Here is a 23,963-nt window from a genome sequence, read left to right as displayed (position 1 = left end):
CCACAGGGGAGAGGGGCTCATGTAGCCACATTCTGCCCGCTCCAGACCAGCCAGGCCTGGCAAAGGTTCTCCCTCTGTCTTTCTGAATTGGCTTCCTTTCCCTCCCACATTGGTGATGTGTGTCAGCCTTTCCTGGAAAGTTCCAAAACTCAGGGAATGGTTTATGGTTTCAGCTTTTGTAAACTTAACTGGCTAACGAAAGAGGGACCCTGTTCTATCATCCAATCAAATGAACAAAGCTCCTACTTTTCTGACTTGCTATGTCTTCTGTATGTTTCGAGCTCCCTCAAGACTCTCAGGGGCGAGGGGTGCCTGGGCCTGGGCACAATTAAGGATCTTTTGGATCAGGTAGTCATAATGCCGCTCTAACACCCCTTTCAAGGCAACAATTCTACCAGTACCATAAGGACTTCTCGGGTTAATACTTACATATTCTAATGCTGAATTCTTGGAAGTTAATTCTTTAAACTCCTTCTTACACATTTCCTTGAATTTTTCCATTTCATCAGCAAATTTCTCCTTTTCTTCTTCTTTCCACCTATGAAATAACTTCATGAATTCTTCCTCTTTTGTTTTCTGAATTTCATATTCCTGAAATTATTTTAAAACATGGTTTTAAAAATTCCGATGTAAAACAAATATGTACAATCTTAAATCAGTTAGCACAGCTTCACCTTAAATGTGTCAGCTAGTATTGCATATTTCAGTAAGGCTTGCAATAACACTTCATATAACGGCAGGTCTGTACACAACAATTTTTACAAACCAAAGGCAACATACATCCTTACATCCTTAAAATACAAATGCCCAAAGAATCAAGAGTTCTATGATCTGTGAACTTGTAGCATAGACATGCAATAATATATAACGTGTAAATATCTTTAAAAGACCAAGTCTATTGGGGCTTTCTTAATTCCATATCAATTTGGGTATCTCACCCTCCAAAACACAAATTCATATTTACATAAGGTAAATTCAAATCAGCCTTTGATTTCTCAATGATCTTCAGGTTTTTTTTTTAACTTAAATGGGGACTTGAACAAACTATATACAAACATGACCTAACAAACATATACAGAAAGAACACTGCACCCAACAATAGCAGAATATGCAGTCTTGGTAAATGCACATAGGAGATTCAGCAGAAGAGACCATGTGTTAGGCCACAAAATGAGTCTCAACAAATTGTAAAAGATTGAAATCATGCAAACTATATTCTTCAACCACAATGGAGTAAAGTCAGAAATCAATAATAGAAGAAAAACTGAAAAATAAAAATATGTGAAGATTGAATGATATACTCTTAAACTCACTAAATTAGAAAATACTTTAAGATGAATGAAAATTAAAGCACAACACACCAAAAAAGGGAAGCAGCCAATCAGTGCCCAGAGGGAAATTTAGAGCTGTAAATGCCTACATTAAAAAGAAATCTCAAGAAACAAAGAAGGTCATTCTATAATGATAAAGGGGTGAATTCATCATGAAGATATAAGAATTATAAATATGTATACATCCAACATTGGAGCACCTAAATATATAAAGCAAATAGAACAAAAAGGAGAAATAAACAGCAATACAATCATAGAGGATTTTAATACCCTGCTCTCAACAATGGATAGATCATCCAGATAGAAAATCAATGAAGAAAAACAGGATTTGAACAACACTATAGATCAGCAATTTTCAACCTTTTTCATCTCATGGCACATATAAACTGATTACTAAAATTCTGTGGCACACCAAAAAATATATGTTTTTCCCGATCTGACAGAAAAAAAGGTATAATTTTAATTCATTCACACCAGATGGCTAGTGTTGTATTGGCTGTTGTCATTTTTTTTTAAAATTTGACAATCTAAGGGAAAAGAGGTCAGTGCCCCTGACTAAATAGCTAGGTATTGCATATTGCATGTTTTAAAAATTCTTGCAGCACACTGTTTGAAAATTGCTGCTATAGATCAAATGAACCTAACAGACATATACAGAAGATAAAGCAGCAGACACACATTCTTAGTGCACATGGAACATTCTCTAGGATAGATCACAAAACAAGTATTAACAAATTCAAGAAGACTGAAATTATATCAAGCATCTTTTTAAATTTTTTAATTGATTTTAGGGAGAGAGAAGAAGGGAGAGAAAGAGAGAAACATCGATTGGTTGTTCCACTTATTTATGCATTTATTGGTTGATTCTTGTATGTGCCCTGACCAGGGATTGAACCTGAAACCTTGGCATATCATGACGATGCTCTAACGGGCTTAGCTACCCAGCCAGGGCTCACGCATCTTTTCTGACCACAGTGGTATGACACTAGAAATTAGTAACAGGAGGAAAATTGGAAAATTCACAAATATGTGAAAATTAAACAACACACTTCTGAACAACCAATAAATCAAAGAATATACAAAAAAGGAAATAAAAATATCTTGAGCCCTCACCAGTTTGGTTCAGTGGACTGAAGGGTCCGGTCCACTCATCGGCCTATGGACTGAAGGGTCCCAGGTTGGATTCTGATCAAGGGCACAAGCCTGGGTGTGGGCTCAATCCCCAGTAGGGGGCACGCAGGAGGCAGCCAATCAATGATTCTCATCGTAGGTGTTTCTATCTCTCTCTCTCCCTTCCTCTCTGAAATCAATAAAAATATCTTTAAAAAAAAATATCTTGAGAGGAAAGAAAATGGAAGTAACATACTAAAACTTATGGGATGCAACAAAAGCAGTTCTAAGAAATTTTAATAGCTAAAAACAACTATATTAAAAAAGAAATCACAAATAAACAGCCTAATATTACACCTCAAATAATTAAAAAAACAAAAACAAACTAAGCCCAAAGTTAGCAGAGGGATGGAAATAATAAAGATTAGAGCAGAAATCAATATAATAGAGAATAGGAAAAAAACAGAAAAGATCAACAAAACTAAGAATTGGTTTTTTGAAAAAATAAAAATTGAGAAACCGTTAGCTATACTAACCAAGACAGAGAGAGGACTCAAATAAAATTATAAATGAAAGAGGGGACATTACAACTGATAGCACAGAATTACAAAGGATAATAAGAATCTACCAGGAACGATTATATGCCAACAAATTGGACAATCTAGAAGAAATGGGTAAAATCCTTCAAACATGCATACCTACACCAAGACTGAATCGTGAAGAAATAGGAAATCTGAACAGAGCAATAAGGAGTAAGAAAATTGAATCAGTAACCAAAAACCTCCCAACAGCCTAGTTGGCATGGCTCAGTGTTTGAGCGTCGACCCAGGAACCAGCGGTCAGGGCACATGCCTGGGTCGTGGGCTCAATCCCCCCAGTAGGGGGCATACAGGAGAGAGCCAATTGGTGATTCTCTCTCATCGTTGATGTTTCTGTCTCTCTCTCTCTCCTCTCCATTCCTCTCTGAACACAATAAAAATATATTTTTTAAAAAATGTAAAAAAAACACCCTAAAACAAACAAACAAACAAAACTCCCAATAAAGAAAAGCCCAGGACGAGATGGCTTCATTGGTGAATTCTACAAAACATTTAAAAGGAATTACTGCCAATCCTTCCCCACAGACCATTGTTTGGAAATTTGGTCTCATACCTCAGAGAATCTGACTGCGTGGGCGTGCTGGGAAGCCTCTAACTGAGACTTGGTGAGCTGCAGCTGCTCCTTCAACATGTCCACCTCATTCTGGAGCTTATGGGTCAGTTCCTTTTTCTTATACTCTGTTGCAACAGAAACATCTTGTTAAACTACGAAACCTATGTATATGAAACCTATCTGAAAACTATGGGGTAGAGTTCTATTGATAAGACAAAGGAAAGTGCTCTTACTTGGGAGACTACTTTTTCTCTGCCACATGAGCCAATTTTTGCTACTTAGCATTTATTTGCAGTCCTTTGGATTATTGGGCACTGAGTTGTTTTTAGCAGATTCTTCCAGCCACCCTGTGGAGGTTGGATTATCCCACAGAGACAGTATGAGCACCCATTCAGGGAGCATTAATGATGACAAGGAATAACCCTGGGCCCTTCTTCGAGGTGCCTGTCTCAATCAGAGAAGGGGAGCGATGGCTTTCCCTGCAGGTACCACCACAGTGAAATCTCTGAGGTCGCCATCCTTCTGCTCCCACCGAACTCCCCTGAGGACCCCTGTAGTGCTAAAACAAGAAGAGGCTGGCAAACTCGGGCCATAACCTGTCGATGGGGCAAAAGCGAGGTACTGAAAAGTTGTAAAAGGAAGCAACAAGTGAAAGGAGGAATATTTATGTACATGTACTTACATGCAGATGTACACATGACTGAATGGATATACATGTGTCTGTGAGAGTAGACATGAAAGGTATGGAAACCAAAGTAGAAAGTCAGAATCTCAAAGATGACCTGAAGAAATAATACTCATTTCAGAGTGTGAAGTGCTCTCTGAAACGAGTATGAGATAGAATAAGATACTGAAACAGAAGAGAAAGAAAGTCAGTTTCACACTGAAGAATGGTAGATTAATTAAAATATTTAATCTTTCCAATTTCTCCAATATATTGCTAAATTCTATTAGTAGACCATGGTTTATAAATGGAATGTTATACTGTTCATATTGTTTACATAAAGCTTAGCTAATTCCTAAATAAATCTATTTACCTAAAAATGGCAGAAATGGAAACAGATTGGCCCAAAAGGGAAAGGAAAGTAGGCACTGAGCAACAAGCTAGAAGTACACATATCTAGATACTAAAAATATGTAAGATTATAATAAGAATTTCTGTGGATTCCGGTAGCAGTTTACAGAATGCTTTGATCTGCTTGGGGACACTTAGATGTTGCATTCCTTACTTTAGAGAACATTTAAGTACCAGGAAATCTGGTTCCTTGATAAACCACAGAACCCTTTCCCTCTCCTGCTTCTTTAGTTTCCCCTTCTACACACTGGTTAACTCACATCTGTATCCAAACACATCTGAGTATCTCCCACATCAAACAAAACCAACATTTCCCCTCGATCCCACATTTCCCTCCTGGTAATGCCTCATGTCGCTGCTCTCCTTCCCAGAAAACACTATGGACATAAATGTCTGTAATCCACATGACCATGTCCTCGCCTGGCTCTCAGCTCAGCTTACTCCATTCAGAATTTTGTCCCCACCCATCCACCCAAGCTACTATGTCAAAGTTCCCCAACAGCCATAGTGATAACAACAATCAATTCTCAGCCTTCATCTTACTCTGTGTCTCAGGAACATTGGCTACAACTGACTAGTGTCTCCTTTTTGAAGCACTTATTTCCCTTGGTTTCCATGATCACACACTCCACGAGTTTCTCTCCTGCCTCCATAACTGCTATTTCTAACTCTCCTCAGCTGTTCCTCCTGAGCTCCCAAAATGCAAACTCAGGCCATAACCTGTTGACAGGGCTATAAACTACTGGGAGAGCCTTGGAGCTGGCCCGTAGCCACCCTCTCTTCTCTGTCTAGGTGACCTTACCCAACCGAGCTCTGCTAACAACTCCCATGTTTCTATCCCCAGCCTGGGCCTCCACCTTGACCTCCAGACCTCCAGCATCTTCACTTGCATGGCAATCGTATGTGTGACTAAAGTTTACCATGGCCAACATAGACTCTCCATTCTCCTGCCTCCCTCAACCTGCCGCCTGCCCCTAGGTTTCCCCTCTTGGAAAACATCATTGCCATTCACCCAAACATTCAGGCAAAAACCCAGGATCAGCTTTGCTTCATCTCTGTGGGCTGTACCTCAAATATACCCTCTCTATCTTTACTTCTTCCATCTTCCCTGGTACCATCGTGGTCCAGTTGCCATCTTCTCTCACCTCGGCTACTCTTGCAGCCTCCTCACTCTTCTACCTGCTTCTACCACTGCCCCTACAGTTTATGCTCCACCAGTAGCTAGAGGGGTCATTCTCAGGTACAAATTAGATTGTGTCTCCCCCATACTTAAAATCCTCCCATGGCTTCCCATTATGCTTATAAAAACACCCACATTCCTGCTCAGGGCATTCAAGGGACTTGGCCTCTTCCTCTCAATGTCACCACATATCACTGTCTTGCTCACTCTACTCTACCAAACTTCTGTCTGGTCCTCAAACACACTGTCCTACCTCCCCCTCATATCTCTCACCTTCAGAGTTCCCCTGGCCTAGAACATTCATTTGTCAGATTCTCCCCAGACTGGGACCTACTCATCATTGTGGTTTCTGATCAAATATTACCTCCTCAGTGAAGCCTTTGCTGATTACCCAAGAGTCATTCTCCATCCCATCCTCATGACTTATTTTCTTCATTGCACTTGCCACCATTTTAAAAGAATCACTCATTCATTTAAGTGTGTTTCCTCTGTCCCTCCCATTAGAATGCAGGAGTGAGTCTGTTTCACTTGGGGCTGTATCCCCAGCCCTAGTACAGTGCCTGGCACATTAGGGGCTCAATATTTACTTCATGAATGGACAAGGACAGCGATACTTTCTTTTAAAAGGATTGAGAAATGCACTGGAAAAAGAAAAAAATTACCAGAAAGAAAACAGCTCATTAAAGTTGAGCTCATTACTTACCAAGGTGAGAATCTTCAGGGTGACGGCGCTGAATATGACTTTGTAGAAAGGCTTGGTTCATAAAGGCCTTGTCACAAAAATGGCACTGAAAAGGAGACAGTAACAAATCAACGTGGCCTTAACGAGTGTCCTTCACCTGATGTCTATTAAAATCCAGGCACCGGGAGCACTACCTCTTGGGGGCTTTCCCCCAAAAGATCTCATCCTGGTAAGGGATACTGAAAGTATGACTAAAAAGACAAATATAAAACAAGGGCGTCTGGAAACTATCACTGAACAGTTAAAGTAGCCCATCATGGTGCTTTCTGGAACCCCTAGCACTGCTCCCATTAGACTTGTGGTGCCTAGCCTATCACCACCACCTTGTGGGGACACTCCAGCAATGCTAGTCTTTGTTCGTCTCTCAAGTGGACCAACCTCAGAGCCTTTGCATGGGCTGGTTCCCTGCCTGAACCTTTCCTCTATCTTCCCCTGACTGACCCCTATTTGACATTCAGGATGTCGTTTCTGAAGCATTTTCCACACTGGGGATGAGTGGCACGTCCTCAACAAGATCTTCGAGGATGGTCCTTCTGCCAGTCACTGTCCCGTCACATTGTCTTATTTTCATCATTGGGCATCTCACTAGTTAACATCTGCACATTTATTCACTTGTTTATTTCTCCTGCCTAATACCTCTGGGTTCCTAAGAGCACTGACTCTTGTCTGTATTATTCACAGCTTTGTCCCCGGAGCCCAGCATTAATAAATAATTAAACAAATGCTGTAGAAATATTTGGCCTCCTAAAATGAATTTACCGGGGGAAAATCAATTCTACCAGATCTCTATTTTCCATTTAAACACTGATTCAAAATTTAAGCAAAAATTCAACTTGTTTTATTTATATCCTCACCCCTGGATTACTTTGAAATAAATCCTGGATATTACATATTTCATTTGTCAATATTTCAGAATTTATCTCTAAAAGGACTTCCTTGTTTTGTTTTGTTTTTTGGGCGGTTGTTTTTGTTGTTGCTGTTAATCCTCACCTGAGGATATTTTTTCCATTGCTTTTCAGAGAGCGTGGAAGGGAGGGAGGGGAAGAGAGAAAGAGAGAGAAACATTGATGTGAGAGAGACACATCGACTGGTTGCCTCCTGCATTCCCACCCCCCCCCCACCTCCTCCCCCCTATACACCCCTACACACACACTGGGGCAGGGAGAGAACCTGCGACCCAGGTATGTGCCCTTGACTGGGAATCAAACCTGTGAGCCTTTGGTACCCAGGCCTACCCTTAAACCACTTAGCCACACTGGTCATGGCATAAAAGGACTTTCTTTTAATACAATCATAATATCATTATTCTACCTTTTAAAACATGAATATTAATTCCTTTATATTCAACAAATATCCAACCATTTGTTTATTTTCCCCAATATTTCACACATTGTCTTAGAAAAGATTTTTAGTTTGTTTTAAATCAGGACAAAAATAAAGCTATATTTTGCAATTGATTGTTACATCCCTTAATTCTCTTTTAGTCTATAGATTGCTGCTCCGTCTCTTTTTTCCTTGCAATTCTTCTGCTGAAGAAACTGAACATTTGTCCTGCAGATTTTCTCAGTTTGGATTCTGCTGTTTCATCTCCATTGTGCTATTTACATGTTCTTCTATTCCTCCTGTACTGCCTTACTCTTAGTATGGCTGCATCACAACGTCAGGTTCTAGCGTTCCAGAAAACTAGTGTTATGGTATATTTCTTAGCATTTCATTTCAGAGAATCTTCAAAGAATCTTTTCAGCCTTTTCTGCTTATGATGAATGCTCTAGTTGTCTCACAGTATTTTAGAGACTTCCCACATTAACTCAGGTGTAAGTGTGAATTCTGGGGCTATGCGCAGCACTGGGAGGGTGAGGGGGTGGGGGTGGGGGGGATGAGAAATCGTAGAACAGTGGTTCTCAACTTTCTGGCCCTTTAAATACAGTTCCTCATGTTGTGACCCAACCATAAAATTATTTTCATGGCTACTTCATAACTGTAATGTTGCTACTGTTATGAATCATAATGTAAATATCTGATATGCCGGATGGTCTTAGGTGACCCCTGTGAAAGGGTCACTGGACCGCCAAAGGGGTCGCAACCCACAGGTGGAGAACCACTGTCCTAGAAGTAACTTTTAATTTCCAAAAATGAAAATAATATTTTAACTATTTTAATAACACACAACAGTCATGAGCTCAGAAGAGATTCCTATTCCAAACAGAGAAGACTGACATTTTGACTACTGTATGATGAAACTTCTGTATGACAAAAAAAAACAACAAGACAAATCTAAGAGGTTTACAGTTTCTGGATGGGCAGGTAGGGAGCTTGAAAATCACAACTCCATCCTAACAACAAGTAAAAAGCTGAACAGACTGAAAAATCAACTCTTCTGGGATCTGTAAGAGAAGGGAGAACACAGGGCAAACCACTGCCCAAGCTTGGAGAGACCTGGAGTCACAGTTTACCAGAGCAGAGACTCAGCGGCAAAAAGCCCCAGAGGAACCAGTGCAGGGTAAGAAAACCTAAATTGTAATTGACAAACTGCTTGAGGATGAGAGTGGATGTTTTGAGAGTTGAAAATTCCAGGGGAGAGAGGAACTTTCAACTTAATAAAGACTATCTACAAAAACCTATAGCTAACATCATACTTAATGGTGAGAAACTCAAAGCTTCCCAACTAAGATCAGGTACAAGGCAAGGATATCCCCTCTCTACTACGTTTCAACACCATACAATGTAATAAGACAAGAAAATGAAATAAAAGATATACAGACTGATAAGGAAGACACAGAAATGTCTTTGCAGACAACATGTCCATGTAGAAAGTCCAAAAGAATTGACCAAAAACTAATAACCAGGTATTTTAAAGTTGCAGAATATAAGGTTAATATACTAAAGTCAACTGTTTTTCTATATTTTAACAATTGTAAGTGAAATTTGAAATTAAAAACACAATGCCATCGGAGAGAAACCAAGATGGCGGCTTGGTAAACACCTGAAATTGCTGCCTCGCACAACCACTTCAAAAATACAACTAAAAGACAAAACAGACATCATCCAGAACCACAGGAAGGCTGGCTGAGAGGAAATTCTACAACTAGAAGGAAAGAGAAAAGCACACTGAGACTCAGAGGAGGTGCAGAAGTAAAGTACAGAGGTACAGAGGCGCACGTGGAAAGGGCTAGCAACTGAGGACGCGATTGTCTTTTTCAATCAGGAGGGAGTCTCAAGCTCCCTACTGAACTGAACTCCAGTTCCAGGGGGGTCTCTGGGGACCCAGAATCATACGGGGAGAAACTGGACTGTCTGGCATCGGTCGGAACTCGAGGGCGGCTTTCTCTCAGAGGTGCTTGCAGCGATTACCACAGGACACTGAGCCGCAGGGCCTCTTAGGGTAGGACTGAGGATCAGCCATAGCTGTTTGCTCCATCCTGTTGATTCCCTGAGACCCCGCCCCACCCAAGCTGTGCACAGAGGCTTTTGCATATGAAAGGCCTGGCCCTTTGCAATCTGAAAATTACCTAACAAACTGCAGCTGGGTCAGAGAGACCCAGAATATCCAAAAGAAGGCCCGAGGCCCTACAGCAGCTTGCATTGCTTCACAGTTGGGCCTCATCTGGGCACCTCCAAATCCCAAACAAAGAAGAGGAATCTGCAGATCTCCATAACTCCTGCTGGGTAGCCTCAGGCAGAGGCTATATTAGCACCTCCTTAAAGATCCAAGAACCAGTGTACCCAGTGGTCAGAGTGGGACCATCCAGATTACAACTCCTCAGATCCATAAGGGACACACTCAGGGGGCAGACTCAGGGAGCACCAAAGCCCCACTCAAGCAAGTCTTGCCCTGTAGGGGTGTCTCCAGCACAAAAGTTCTCCCACCATAGACACAGCTGATTCTCACAGCCAATTGGCCTAGAGGTCAATTCCTCCCAGTGATACCAACTATAATCAAGGCTTAACTACAACAAGACTGTGCACAAAGCCCACAAAGGGGTGCACTAAGAGTGTCCACCTCAGGTAATTGGGGAGGCTGAGCCACTGGGCCCTATAGGACACCTAGCACAGAAAGCCACCCTGTCAACACAGGGAAGCATAAAAAATGCGGAGACAAAGGAACAGATCACAAATGACAGAAATGGAGGAAAGCAAACTACTGGATACAGAGTTCAAATCCACGGTTATAAGGTTTTTCAAGAATTTTCTAGAAACCGCCAATAAATTTAGTGAGACCCTCAATAAATCTAGTGAGACCCTCGAGGATATGAAAAAGGACTAACTAGAAATTAAGCATACACTGACTGAAAAAAGAATATTATACAGAGTTCCAACAGCAGACTAGAGGATCGCAAGAATCAAGTCAAAGATTTGAAATACGAAGAAGCAAAAAACACCCAACCAGAAAAACAAAGAGAAAAAAGAATCCAAAAATATGAAGATAGTGTAAGGAGCCTCTGGGAAAACTTCAAGCGCACCAACATCCGAATTATGGGGGGTGCCAGAAGAAGAGAGAGAGCAAGATATTGAAAACCTACTTGAAGAAATAATGACAGAAAACTTCCCCTACCTGGTGAAAGAAATAGGCTTACAAGCCCAGGAAGTGCAGAGAACCCCAAATAAAAGGAATCCAAAGAGGACCACACCAAGACACATCATAATTAAAATGCCAAGAGCAAAAGACAAAGAGAGAATCTTAAAAGCAGCAAGAGAAAAAAAGTCAGTTACCTACAAGGGAGTACCCATACGACTGTCAGCTGATTTCTCAACAGAAACTATGCAGGCCAGAAGGGAGGGGCAAGAAATATTCAACTTGATGAGCAGCAAGAACCTACAACCAAGATTACTTTATCCAGCAAAGCTATCATTCAGAATTGAAGGTCAGATAAAGAGCTTCTCAGATAAGGAAAAGCTAAAGAAGTTCATCACCACCAAACCAGTATTATATGAAATGCCGAAAGGTATCCTTTAAGAAGAGGAAGAAGAAGGAAAAGGTAAAGATAAAAATTATGAACAACAAATACACATCTATCAACAAATGAATCTAAAAATCAAGTGAATAAATAATCTGATGAACAGAATAAACTGGTGATTATAATAGAATCAGGGGCATAGAAAGGGAGTGGACTGACTATTCTCAGTGGGGGAAGGGGTTTGGGGGGTGTGGGAAGAGACTGGACAAAAATCGTACACCTATGGATGAGGACAGTGTGGGGGGTAAGGGCAGAGGGTGGGGTGGGAACCGGGTGGAGGGGAGCTATGGGGGGAAAAAAGAGGAACAACTAATAATTTGAACAATAAAGATTTAATTAAAAAAAACACAATGCCATTTATATCAGCACTCTCCAAGAATGAAATATTTAGGTATAAATCTAACAAAATATGTACAAGATCTAAATAAGGAAAGTTTCAAAATTCTGATGAACAAAATCAAAGAACTAATTAAATGAATATCCATGTTAATGGATAAGAAGACTCAAAATGGGAAGGTGCCAGTTCTTCCCAATTTGATCTATAGATTCAGTGCAATCCCAATCAAAATCCCAGCAAGTTATTTTGTGAATATTAATAAACTGATTCTAAACTTTATAGGAAGAAGCAAAAGACCCAGAATAGTCAACACAATATTGACAAAGTTGGAAGACTGATACTACCCAATTTTAAGACTTGCTATATAGAGTTATAGTAATCAAGACACTGTGGTATTGGCTAAAGAATAGACAAATAAATCAATGGAACAGAATAGAGTGCCCAGATATAAACCTATATAAATATAGTCTTCTGCTATTTGACAAAGAAGCAAAAGCAATACAGGGGAACAAAGATACTCTCTTCAACAATGGTGCTGGAACAAATGGACATCTATATATAAAGGAAAAAATGGATCTAGACACAGAACTTATATACTGATACCCTATGCAAATCTAACTCAAATCTAACTCAAATCTATCACAGACCTAAATGTAAAATGCAAAACTATAAAATTCCTAGAAAATAACATAGGAGAAAACCTAGATGACCTTAGGTATGGTGATGCCTTCTTAGGTACAATGCCAAATACACATCCATGGAAAAATAATTGATAAGTAGAACTTCATTAAAATTAAAAACTACTACTCTGAAAAAGACAATGTCAAGAGAATGAGAAGGCAAAATACAGACTGGGAGAAAATACTTGCAAAACACACAACTGATAAAGAAGTGTTATACAAACTATACAAAGAACTCTTAAAACTCAACAAGAAGAAAACAAATAACCCAACTAAAAATGGGCCAAAGACCTTAGAAGACACCTCACCAGAGAAAAGATATAGATGGCAAATAAGCATATGAAATGATGTTTCACATAATATGCCATCAAGGAAATGCAAATTTAAGCAATGAGATACCACCACACACCTATTAGAATGGCCAAAATATTGACCACTGACAAAATGGTGATGAGAATGTAGAGCAGACAGAACTCTCATTCACTGCTGATGGAAATGCAACATGGTAGAGCCACTTTGACAGTTTCATACAACACTAAACACAGTCTTACCATACAACCCAGCAATCACGTTCCTTGTCATTTACCCAAAGGAGTTAAAAATTTATGGCCACACAAAAACCTTCAAAAAGATGTTTATAGAAACTTTCTTAATATTTGCCCAAGCATGGAAGCAACCAGGGTGTTCTTCAGTAGGTGAATGAATAAACTATGGTCCATCTAGATAACAGAATATTACTCAACACTAAAAAGAAATGAGCCAGCAAACCTTGAAACAACATGGAAGAACCTGAAATGGCCTGGCCGGTATGGCTCAGTTGGCTGAGCATTAATCATGTACCAAGAGGTCCTGGGTTTGATTCCCGGTCAGAGAACATGCCCCAGATCCTCAGTAGGGGGCATGCAGGAGGTAGCTGATTAATGTTTCTCTTTCATTGATGTTTCTATCTCTCCCTCTCCCTTCCTCTCTCTCTAAAATCAATACAAACACATTTTTTTAAAAATCTGAAATGCATATTACTAAATATAAGAAGCCAATATGAAAATGCTATATCCTGTATGAGTCCAACTATAGGACATTCTGGAAAAGGCAAAAATATGGAAACAGTAAAAAGATCAGTAGTTGCCAGGTTTGGAAGGCAAGGAGGATGAATAGGCAGAGCACAGAGGATTTTTAGGGCAATGAGAATACTCCATATGCTACCAAAATGATGGATATAGGTCATTAAACATTTGTCAAAACCCATAGAATATACAACACAAGAGCAAACCATAAGTATACTATGAACTTTGGGTGATAATGATGTGTCAATATAGGCTCATCAATTGCAATAAATTTCCACTATGGTGGAGGATATTGATAATGGAGGAAGCTATGCATGTGTGGGGGCAAGGGAGTATATGGGAACTTTCTCTCCCTTCCCCTCAATTTTGCTGTGAACTTAAAATTTCTATAGAAAACACTCACACGTAAGTTCACATAAAAACCTGCACGTGAATGTTCATATCAGAATTATTCATAATAGCCAAACACTGGAACCAGGCAAAACATCATTCAAAGGTTAAAGGTTAACAAACTTTGATACATGTACACAATGGAATACTAGCCAGTTAAAAAATAAATTATTGATACACATCAACAACTTGGTCTGTCAGGCCCCAAAGCCAACACTATCTGATCTACCATCACTGTGCTTTATAACAGATCTTACAGTAATTAGAAACTTAATAAAAGCCAGATCATGCTTTTCAATGAGAAGTAGCAAGAGGTTTAGAAATCCTATTTCTTGCACAAAGGCTCTGCCTTAGAAATAAGATTAACAACAGAAAAGAAATTTTTTTTTTTTTAAATACTCTTGTTATATTAGTGAGTTTTCTTGTTCCTGGGAAATATACACATTGAAATATGTAGGAGTCTGCAACTTACTGTCAAATGGTTCGATAATATGTATAGAAGCAAAGGAAATAAGCAAATAACTGATGAATTTGGTTGAAGGTTATATGGAAGTTCTTTGCACTATTATTGCAACTTTTCTGTAAATGTGAAAAGATTTTGAAAAAAAAAATGAGAAAAATCCACAAATGTAATAATTCCAGATCTTGGGGGGCCGATCTCAGTTGCAATTTGTACATGGTAAATTTTTCATTACTCGGATTAGGAAAAGGGAACAGCTTCTTAAATAACCAGCATGTACCTGGCTTAAATAAAGCACTGCAGACCACGTTACTTGTTTAATCATTAATCCTATGGTACTCTAGAAGAAAATAATGAACCATGTCATCTGTTAGTTAACATTACTGTTTTGGTTCATTTAAATATGCTGTTTTTCTAATGTACAGTACAAATGTTTAAAAAAACACACACACACAAACAAAGCAAACAACAAAAAGGTGATATAAAGGGCTATCAATATCCCAGCTAGTGGGAACTGAGGTTTTGGGGGGTTATGAATTATAATCACAACACACCTGGTAATAGCTGGCTTTGGCCTCCATCATCATCTGCTGGGTGGCGATCATCTTTTTCCTGCGCTTGCACTCTTCCTTGAGGAACTTGATCTCGCCGGCCTGCTTGCTGAGGAGCTCCTTGCTCTGCTCGCAGTTGGCCAGGCTCAGGTGCAGCCGCTCCTCCACGGCGTGCAGCTGCGAGGTGAGGAACTCCTGCGAGTGCATCAGGTACTCGATGGACAGCTGCGCCAGGCGGATGAGCTTCAGCAGCACGGGGTCCACCCCCGACTGGCAGTGCGGGCACTTCTCGTCCTCCAGCTTGCAGAAGGTGATGTTCATGATGTTCTCCTGCAGCGTGAGCACGTCCACAGCCCCCGCCACCTTGTCCACGTCGATGGCGCTCAGCCGCCGCCAGTCCACACTCTCCAGCCGCGGCCGGAACTGGAAGAAGGGCAGGGAACCCGTCGCCGCGCTGGGAGGGAAACAGGCCATGGCGGCCGCGCCCGCCGCGGCCCCTCCGGAGGCTTCAGAACCCTCGAGACCGTTGGTGAGTGGGTAGTAGACCTGCTTGTGGAAGGGCTGTGGGAGGGAGACACAGCGGGAGTGGCAGGGGAGCTGAGCCCCGCGGCCCCGCCTCCCGCGGCCGCCCCTAGCCCGGCGTCCAGGCCTCCAGCTCTTACCATGCTTGCAGCAAATTGGCCACCTCTGCTGGCATCGGAGGACGGGGTGCACACGGCTACTGGGCCCGGGCCGCCCCCCGGACCGCCGCCGCCCCGCTCCTCACGATCAGGAGAAAGCCAGCTCTCAGGAGGCGGCGGCGGTGGAGGCAGCGGCCTAAGCTCTGAGCGTCTCCGCCGTTGCTATGGCAGCGTCCCCGGCCCCGGGGACTGGGAGCAAAGGGCGCGCCGGCCCCCCCTCGTGGTCAGCGAGCGCCCAGGGACCTGTGGGGCCAGAGAAGAACTCCTGGACGAGCCTGAGTGGATACACGCGTCCACCCAGAGAGGGCACCTCCTGAGCGTCCGCTCCCCGGGGTACCACCCTCCCTGGCCTTTGGGCAGGACGTGCCATGTCCCTAAAGCCCAGGGATGCACATCGCAGGGCCCTGTGAGTCCCAGTTGCCATGCTCAGGTTATTCACTGCTATTTTCGCTTTAGGTTTTGCGATCAGAAATAGCTACTCATCCTTATTTTTTACACATAATTTAGAAAACATTAAGCAACGAAACTGTAAAATTAACTGGGATATTAGGGGGACTGCCTGCCAAAGGGCACAAAGACACTTTGGAGTATAATAAACAATATTCTATATTTTGATTGTTTTGTTGATTCCCCAGGCATGTACACTTGACAAAATTCATCAAATGTATTCACCGAAAATAAGGGTGCATTTTGTATAGGATACCTCAATAAATCTGTGGTGTAGTTAATTGTATTTGATGATACATTTTCTATATTTCTTACATTAAAGATACTTTTTAAAATGGACTCTTTCTTCTTCTATGGATTGGCCACCTAAGTTAACATTCTGATAGAAGTAAAAACCAAAAAACTTCCCCAAATATTTAATACTTTGTGTTTCCAAAAGGATGTATTTTTCAAAATGTGAAGGTAAAAAAAAAAAAAAAATTACATGGAGGGGAACTTTAACCATCAGCTTTACCATCAAGTTTTACAGGGCTCTGGTATCTACCTTACAAACTTGTGTGGCAGCTGCATTCTGTTTTTTGGAGAGGCTACAAAATTTCTAGCAGCAACTTGTAGACCTCGGGCCTCTCATTCTTGGGGTCTTCTGAGGGCTGCCTGTGGCTACCACAGAGATCAATGAGCTGAGGAAAAGCCAGACATTCCTCAATCCACCAGGGAGCCCTGGCTTGGACCAACCATCAGGAAAACTTTTGTCTTTCCTAACAGCCAAAGAACAGAGGAAAGAAAAATACAATTCAGAGTAACCAGAAGCATAGCTGTAATATCCAATATTTTTACCACTTTCCAGATATTGTCACTACAAATAAGCCGACATAAAAGCATCCAGGAAACAAGCATACGCTTCATATGACTTCATAGAAACCATACATCCAAATAACATTTAATGGAACTGGAGGGCGGGGGAGGGGGGGTAGCTATTATGGATTCACTGCACCCAGCATAAAAGTCTTAAAGATGTAGGTTCAAAGTTTGAGTCTTCCATTTACTTGCTGCCTGGCCTAGAACAAGTTATGTCAGCACTACTAGGCCTCAGTTCAAAGGGGATCAGGATACCGACCTGGCAGGTCTGTAGGCTGTGGACTCCATCCACTGGGCTGCAGGATCAGCGGGAACAAGGGCCGAGGTCTCTCTTGCTCACCGTTATATTCCCAGCACCTAGCATAGGACAGACAGGCAGGCAGAGGCGTTAAGAATTCGCCGAAGGAACGCGTGGATAAAGAAGGAACACATGAATTAGGCACTTAAAGTGAATGCCAGCTTCCACCCCTTATCCCTGTATTTTCTGCCACGCTCTAGGACCAAGCCCTTGGAGCTGAACGTGGGAGACTGTCCACAGGCCCCCACTGCAGTCTAGGGAGGAGGCACGCGGGCCAGAGACACCCATTTCTTTTCGCCGCCGCCACTCTGGTCCCACTCTGGCGCCACGGGGCTGGCCATCCTCGCTCCTTGATTGAATCTGGTCCGCAAGATGGCCGGACCAGGAATGAAGGGGGCACGCTTTCCCGTTCCCTCTGTCCCCATCCCCCAGCAGGGCCGCCAGCGGGGCAGGCTCCCGAACCCGCAAAGACAAAGGTCGGGAGACGCTGGCTCCCCTGGGGCCTTGGTGTCGCCCCTTTGAAGGCAAATGGGAACGGGGGCTGCGGCAGCCATGCTAGCGGGGTCTGCAGTGCCTCTGCTCACAGCCTGGGGAGCGGGAAGAGGACCCGGCTGCACGGACACCCAGATGCCCCATCTGCCGCGGACTCCCCGGAACGCCTGGCGCATCCCAGGCCTCGGCTCACCCCAGCTGTGCGCTCCTGGGCGGGCGCCGGGCGCTGCCAGCGGACGGGGGCGATGCTGGGGACCCAGACCCCAGGTGCGCTGCTAGCGCGGGCAGGTCCACAGTGGCCCGGGAGCAGCTAAGCCGGCTCCTTGCAAGATGTAGGTTGAAGCCTGTCTGATCTGGGCAAGTTGTGGCAAGGCAGCCGCCAGGCTCTGCTCCGGGCCCTCCCAGATTCCAGGCCGCTGACGCCTCTGGATCCCCCACCCCCCTCCCGCCCCCCTCCCCTCCGCGATCTTTCTCTGGCCTCTTCTCTCCGCTTCCCAGCTCTTCTGGCAGCTGGGCGGGACCTTGCATGTCTAGACTGCAGCGATAAAACCCGCTCGGCCAATCCGGCTGTTGGTGCAGACACGTGGTGCCGGGCCCACTCGGATGCGGGTGTGGGATGCTCTCTCTAAGGAGATTTTTCAAACAAAAACCAGATTCACTCTAACCCTGCAGTTGGCCTGGCCTTCAGCTAGCTAATGTCATATATGGGCTTTACGTGAATTCACTCCCAAGAAGAGACTCTTTTTAATCGCAGAAATGTGCAAATGCAAGGGACCTTGAGAGGCAACATAATGCAGCCCTGCATTTGAGTGACGTGTGACGTGGAAAACGGATTAGGCAACTTTGCAAGTGAAGCACACTAGGTCTCGGTGTCTCTCACTTATGCCCACTTTAGGAGGAGAGGCATAGATCTCTGTTTGTTGAAAGTTCCACGGTGTGGGGAGAAGGGAGTTGTGGGTTAAGAGTAGTGTGACCATTTATTTAACCTACTAGTAAAGTTGGAACATATGGTCCGACAATGGGGCAGAATTCAGTATTTTAAAATAACGAGTAATCCAAAAAGTATGCATTTTTAACAATCCTTTTAACAACCATGAGGTTGACTCAGATTGAGAAATTTGATGCATCTTTTGCAAAATCTTAGTGTCTGCTATAACAAAAGAAAATTATTCTTCAATTTAAAAAAGAGTAACTACAGAATTTTTTCTGTACAACAAGTTACTTGTGCTTTGTCCTGACTGAATCAACTTTGTGCCATACTTTATTTAGCAAAATTCTTCCAACGTGGTAATACAGCACTAAGTATTTATGTTGAATTCTATGCTTTCGTTTTTACTGGAAATCTTAAGGCCTAGGACAGCTTTGGTGGGATTTTAAAATTTGTCTAATTTTAAAGTGCTTAAATTTGAAAGAGAATACAAGATCCGTCTAAAAATCCTCCATAGTGGTCTGGCAAATATTTCTAGATAGAAATTTCAGGTACTATAAGGTAAATAAAGCCAATATCCTTTGAGGTAGGTGTGTGTGTGTGTGTGTGTGTGTGTGTGTGTGTGTGTAAGATGATTGCTTAATTAGCATTGTTTGATGATACACCATTTGAGTTCCTTGCATTCCCCATTCCCCATTGTCAATATATTATCCCACATATGCAGAGTTGGAAGAAAGAAGATAAACCATGGCATAGCAGCAACCATACATTCTTCATCCTTTTAAACCCTTTATACCAGTTATCACAGCTGATTGGGGAGTGACTGTGATAATCAATTAAAATTTTTAATCATTTGGGTATCTTTCTTCTCCACCAGACTGAGATCCTCAAGTGTTTAGCACATTGAGCACATTTAGTATGTGCTCAAATAAATATTTGGTTTTGTGGACAGACATGATCCTAAAAAGGGGAAATATTGATGAATATTGATTATACTTATGGGAAGCAAATAAAAATGTAGCTGAATTTATTTCAATTTTTTGTTCCTATTTCTCTTGTTTGAAAATAGCAAGTATGAGAAAATTCCTAGACACAACTTTTAATGTGTCAAGTGGCTGTTGAGATAGCAGTGGCTACACTGGCTTTTTTTATCAGAGGATCAAAGTCCTGAACTTCACAGTTCCAATGCTACACTCACCACCCCACACTCCTTTAACTCCTTCAATGATTTGCAAGCATCTAAGTGGGTGCAATTACCTTTTTGCTTGAACTACCTTTAATGGAGTTGGCATCTACACTAAAGGCACACTGTTAGCCCATACCAGTCTATATTTTTTATTACTAAAATAAAAATTCATATTAAATATGTGAGGAGGTGCCTGGACTAGATGAGCATAATCTATCCAAACCTTTATTCCCCATTTCCTGAAATTTTTTTAATTCCTTCTTTTATACTTGTTAAGGGATTTCTGCCTTTTGTTATATAATTTGTTGGGGGACAAAGTTCAGCACACGTTTACATTGAACAATCTTTCCCTAGCTTGTTACACACTGAATACACAATCACTGGTAAGTGCTCACAATTATACTTTTCTTTTAAAAAAAAAAAGATATTTTTATTGATTTCAGAGAGGGAGGAAGAGGGAGAGAGAGGTAGAAACAACCTGGACATGTGCCCTGACCAGGAATCAGACCATGATCTCCTAGTTCATAAATCGACACTTTTTTTTTTTTTTTTTGGAGAGAGGAAAGGAGAGGGAGAGAGAGATAGATACATCAGTGATAAGGGAGAGTCATTGATCGGCTGCCTCCTACACTCCCCACACTGGGGTTTGAGCCCACAACCCGGGCATGTGCCCTGACCAGGTTCATTGGTCAGAAATGTGATCTCCTGGTTCATAGGTTGACACTCAACCACTGAGCCACACCAGCCAGGCCACAACTATACATTTTACCTTATCCAAAATAAGGACCATGCTCCTTGACTGAGCAACCTCAAAATCTATTCCCACAAACATTCTTCCAATTTTGCAGGTGATGTAAATTAACAAATTTCTACAACTTCTAGATTTCTTTTTTTTTAAAAAATATATTTCTTTATGATTTCAGAGAGGAAGGGAGGAGAGAGAGATAGAAACATCAATGATGAGAGAGAATCATTGATCGGCTGCCTCCCGCACACCCCTTACTGGGGATCGAGCCTGCAACCCAGGCATGTGCCCTTGGCCGGAATCGAACCTGGGACCCATCAGTCCTCAGGCTGACGCTCTATCCACTGAGCCAAGCCGGCTAGGGCAACTTCTAGATTTCTAACTATTCTGTACCAATATCCAAGATTGCCTCACCTCCACACTCTTACCCCCAAGGCCATGCTAAATTTGTACTCTGGTTCCCATAGCAACAATGTGGCTTGGCTCCCGCTAGGAAAATTGTTAGTTCTCAAGTGCAAAAGTGACAAAACTTTCTCAGCTAAGAACGCAGAGTGAGGAATTAATTCAGGATGGTTTGAGGACTTCAAATCCTTTACCTCAACTGCTCTCAAACTTTCTTCAGGGTTCCCTTGAAGACTTGTTAAAACACAGATAGCTGTGCTCACCCCTAACATTTTTGGTTTAGCAAGTCTGAGCTGGGTCCAGAAAATTTGCATTTCTAGCAAGTTTCCAGGTGATGCCACTGTCTGGGGGTCCCACTTTGAGAACCACTGCATTCAGTATTACAGATCCCCTTAAATGTTGCCATTTGCATGGATTCACTATCTTCTGATCAATTCTCTCATCCTATCTAATAAAAGAGAAACATGGTAATTGGCATACGACCGCTACCCTTCCCATTGGCTAATCAGGGAGATATGCAAATTAACTGCCAGCCAAGATGGCAGCTGGCAGCCAGGCAGCTTGAAACTAACATGAGGCTTGCTTGCTTCAGTGACGGAGGACTCCAACGTTCCCCGCCTGCCTTGCTGGCCTCTGAGCTTGCAGTTTAAGAAACATTGTAACAAATATAGAAGCTAAACAAAACCCCAGAAACCTGCTTTCAGTGAGCCGGATTTCAGAGCTGGAGATATACATTGTTTCGATTATAGAACCCAAACAAACCAGATACCTGCTTTCAGGAGCGGAGGACTAAGAGCTGGAGCCTCAGAGCAAAAGCTGGCCCAGAATAAAAAAGAAAAAGAAAAAAAGGAGCGGTTGGGAGCTTCAGTCACCCGCCAGCCTGAAAACAGCCCTCAGCCCCTCACCCAGACTGGCCAGGCACCCCAGTGGGGACCCCCACCCTGAAGGGTAAGTGACCAGCTGCAAACAGCCATCATCCCCTCACCCAGGCTGGCCAGGCATCCCATTGTGGACCCCCACCCTGAAGGGTGTGTGACCAGCTGCAAACAGCCATCATCCCCTCACCCAGGCTGGCCAGGCACCCCAGTGGGGACCCCCACCCTGGTCCAGGACACCCCTCAGGGCAAACCAGCCGGCCCCCACACATGCACCAGGCCTCTATCCTTTATAGTAAAAGGGTAATATGCCTCCCAGCACCGGGATCAGCGGAGCCGAGAGGCCTCCCGGCACTGGGATCAGCATGACAGGGGGCAGCGCCCAAACCCCCTGATCACCCTGCAGCTCTGTGTGTGACAGGGGGTGTGGCCACAACCTCCCTATCCTCCCTGCTCTGTTCGTGACAGGGGAAGGCACCCCAACACCCTGATCAGCCCTGCTCTGTGCCTGATAGAGGGGAGCTCCCCAACCCCCTGATCGCCCTGCGGCTCTGTGTGTGACAGGGTGTGGCGCCCCAACCCCCCCCCCCCCCAACGGGCCCTGCTCTGTGTGTGACGGGGTAGAGCCATAACCTCCCCATCGGCCCTGCCCTGAGTGTGACAGTGGCGGCACCCCAACCCCCTGATCAGCCCTGCTCTGTGGGTGATAGAGGGCGACGCCCCAACCGCCCCCCACGGGCCCTGCTCTGTGTGTGCCTGCCTAATTGCCCCTAACCGCTTCTGCCTGCCAGCCTGATCATCCCTAACCACTCCCCTGCCAGCCTGATCAACACCTAACTGCTCCCCTGCCAGCCTGATCACCCCTAACTGCCCTCCCCTGCTGGCCTGGTTCCCCCACAACTGCCCTCCCCTGCAGGCCATCTTGTGGTGGCCATCTTGTGTGTTGGAGTGATGGTCAATTTGCATATCACCTCTTTATTAGATAGGATGCCATTGCTCAGTTTTTCCTTCTCTCTTGTTCCCCTGCCTTCTAATTTTATCCTCACTTAGAATTGTAAGGGGAGGCAGGGTTCAAGAATCGGTCCTAATCCCCCCCCCTTTTCTCTCTCTCTCTCTCTCTCTCTCTCTCTCTCTCTCTCTCTCTCATCAAGTCTTTATTCCAACTGGGCAATATGGATTTCAGGAACTCATATACAGTGGCTGATAAGCAGAAATGGTATTACTTGGTTTATAGTAGATCATGCTGAGGTAACAAACAGTTCCCCACATTTTTGTATTTATGATAGAAAGGTCTATTGCTTATGCTATACAGCAGTTGTTATATGTTTGTTGTGACTTCACTCCATGTGGTCTCCTTACAGAACCCGGATAAAAGTAACAGCCCCTATCTGGTACATGCTTTTCTTTTGGCAGAATGGTTACATCATAACGTCGTCTCTTGATATCTCTGCTGGGAAGTACATTACTTCTAATTGCATTCAATTAGCCAAAGCAAATCACGTGATAAAATCCAAATGTGAATAGAGAAAGGAAGTATACTCTCAAGTCACTGAAACTCACAGGGGTACAGCCGAGAATGTAAATCCTTTTATAAGAAAGGAAATAATGTGGAACAATAATAAAATCTACTACAGAACTATAAGATAGATCAGAGATGGTAAGAACTACTTGGGATCTACAAAGGAGAATAAGATTTAACTTGAAACTACCTCAGACTAAAAATTTGAACAGCTTAATGTGGCAGTTCACCCAGATAGCACTAAGGCAAAGAGAGGAGACTGCAGTTGTTTTATGAGTAACTTCCAACATCCAAACCAATCTATGGCTAGATTTTAGTTATGCAAGAATAAGGAAACTGCTCAAAATAGTTCAGCATGTCGAGGTTTATGTATTTTCTTTCTTTGGGGTATAAATGTTTTGCTCTGCCCCCATTTTCCAGGAAAGAACCCTTATAACAAATTCAGTATTTTTTTAAGCTGAGTGGACCAAGGCATATAGGCAAATTAGGCTGCCTTTTGAGATTAA

At 42.9% G+C, this 23,963-nt stretch overlaps 1 protein-coding gene across 12 annotated transcripts in view; it reads right to left on the bottom strand.

Annotated features, from left to right (window-relative positions):
• The window catches only part of DZIP1 (DAZ interacting zinc finger protein 1), a 71,296-nt gene that overhangs the window by 35,726 nt on the left and 11,607 nt on the right, over positions 1-23,963 (bottom strand). For 8 of the 12 annotated variants that reach the window (XM_036300170.1, XM_036300178.1, XM_036300177.1 and 5 more), the window contains exons 1-9: positions 17,996-18,234; positions 17,272-17,369; positions 16,699-16,912; positions 15,690-15,950; positions 15,031-15,588; positions 7,581-7,601; positions 6,552-6,636; positions 3,594-3,718; positions 430-591 (exon numbers count right to left, since the gene is read on the bottom strand). In XM_036300170.1, the coding sequence (XP_036156063.1) occupies positions 430-591; positions 3,594-3,718; positions 6,552-6,636; positions 7,581-7,601; positions 15,031-15,588; positions 15,690-15,692 (954 nt within the window). In that variant the 5' untranslated portion in view covers positions 15,693-15,950; positions 16,699-16,912; positions 17,272-17,369; positions 17,996-18,234. Of the gene's footprint in view, positions 1-429; positions 592-3,593; positions 3,719-6,551; positions 6,637-7,580; positions 7,602-15,030; positions 15,589-15,689; positions 15,951-16,698; positions 16,913-17,271; positions 17,370-17,995; positions 18,235-23,963 lie in introns of those variants that run through there. The other 4 variants (XM_036300173.1, XM_036300172.1, XM_036300175.1 and 1 more) reach the window with 4 other exon arrangements.

Source organism: Myotis myotis, unplaced genomic scaffold (genome assembly GCF_014108235.1).
Source record: "Myotis myotis isolate mMyoMyo1 unplaced genomic scaffold, mMyoMyo1.p scaffold_m19_p_3, whole genome shotgun sequence".
Classification (NCBI taxonomy): Eukaryota; Metazoa; Chordata; class Mammalia; order Chiroptera; family Vespertilionidae; genus Myotis; species Myotis myotis.
Note: the sequence above shows the minus strand (reverse complement) of the source record. Positions and strands in the feature narration are given on the sequence as shown.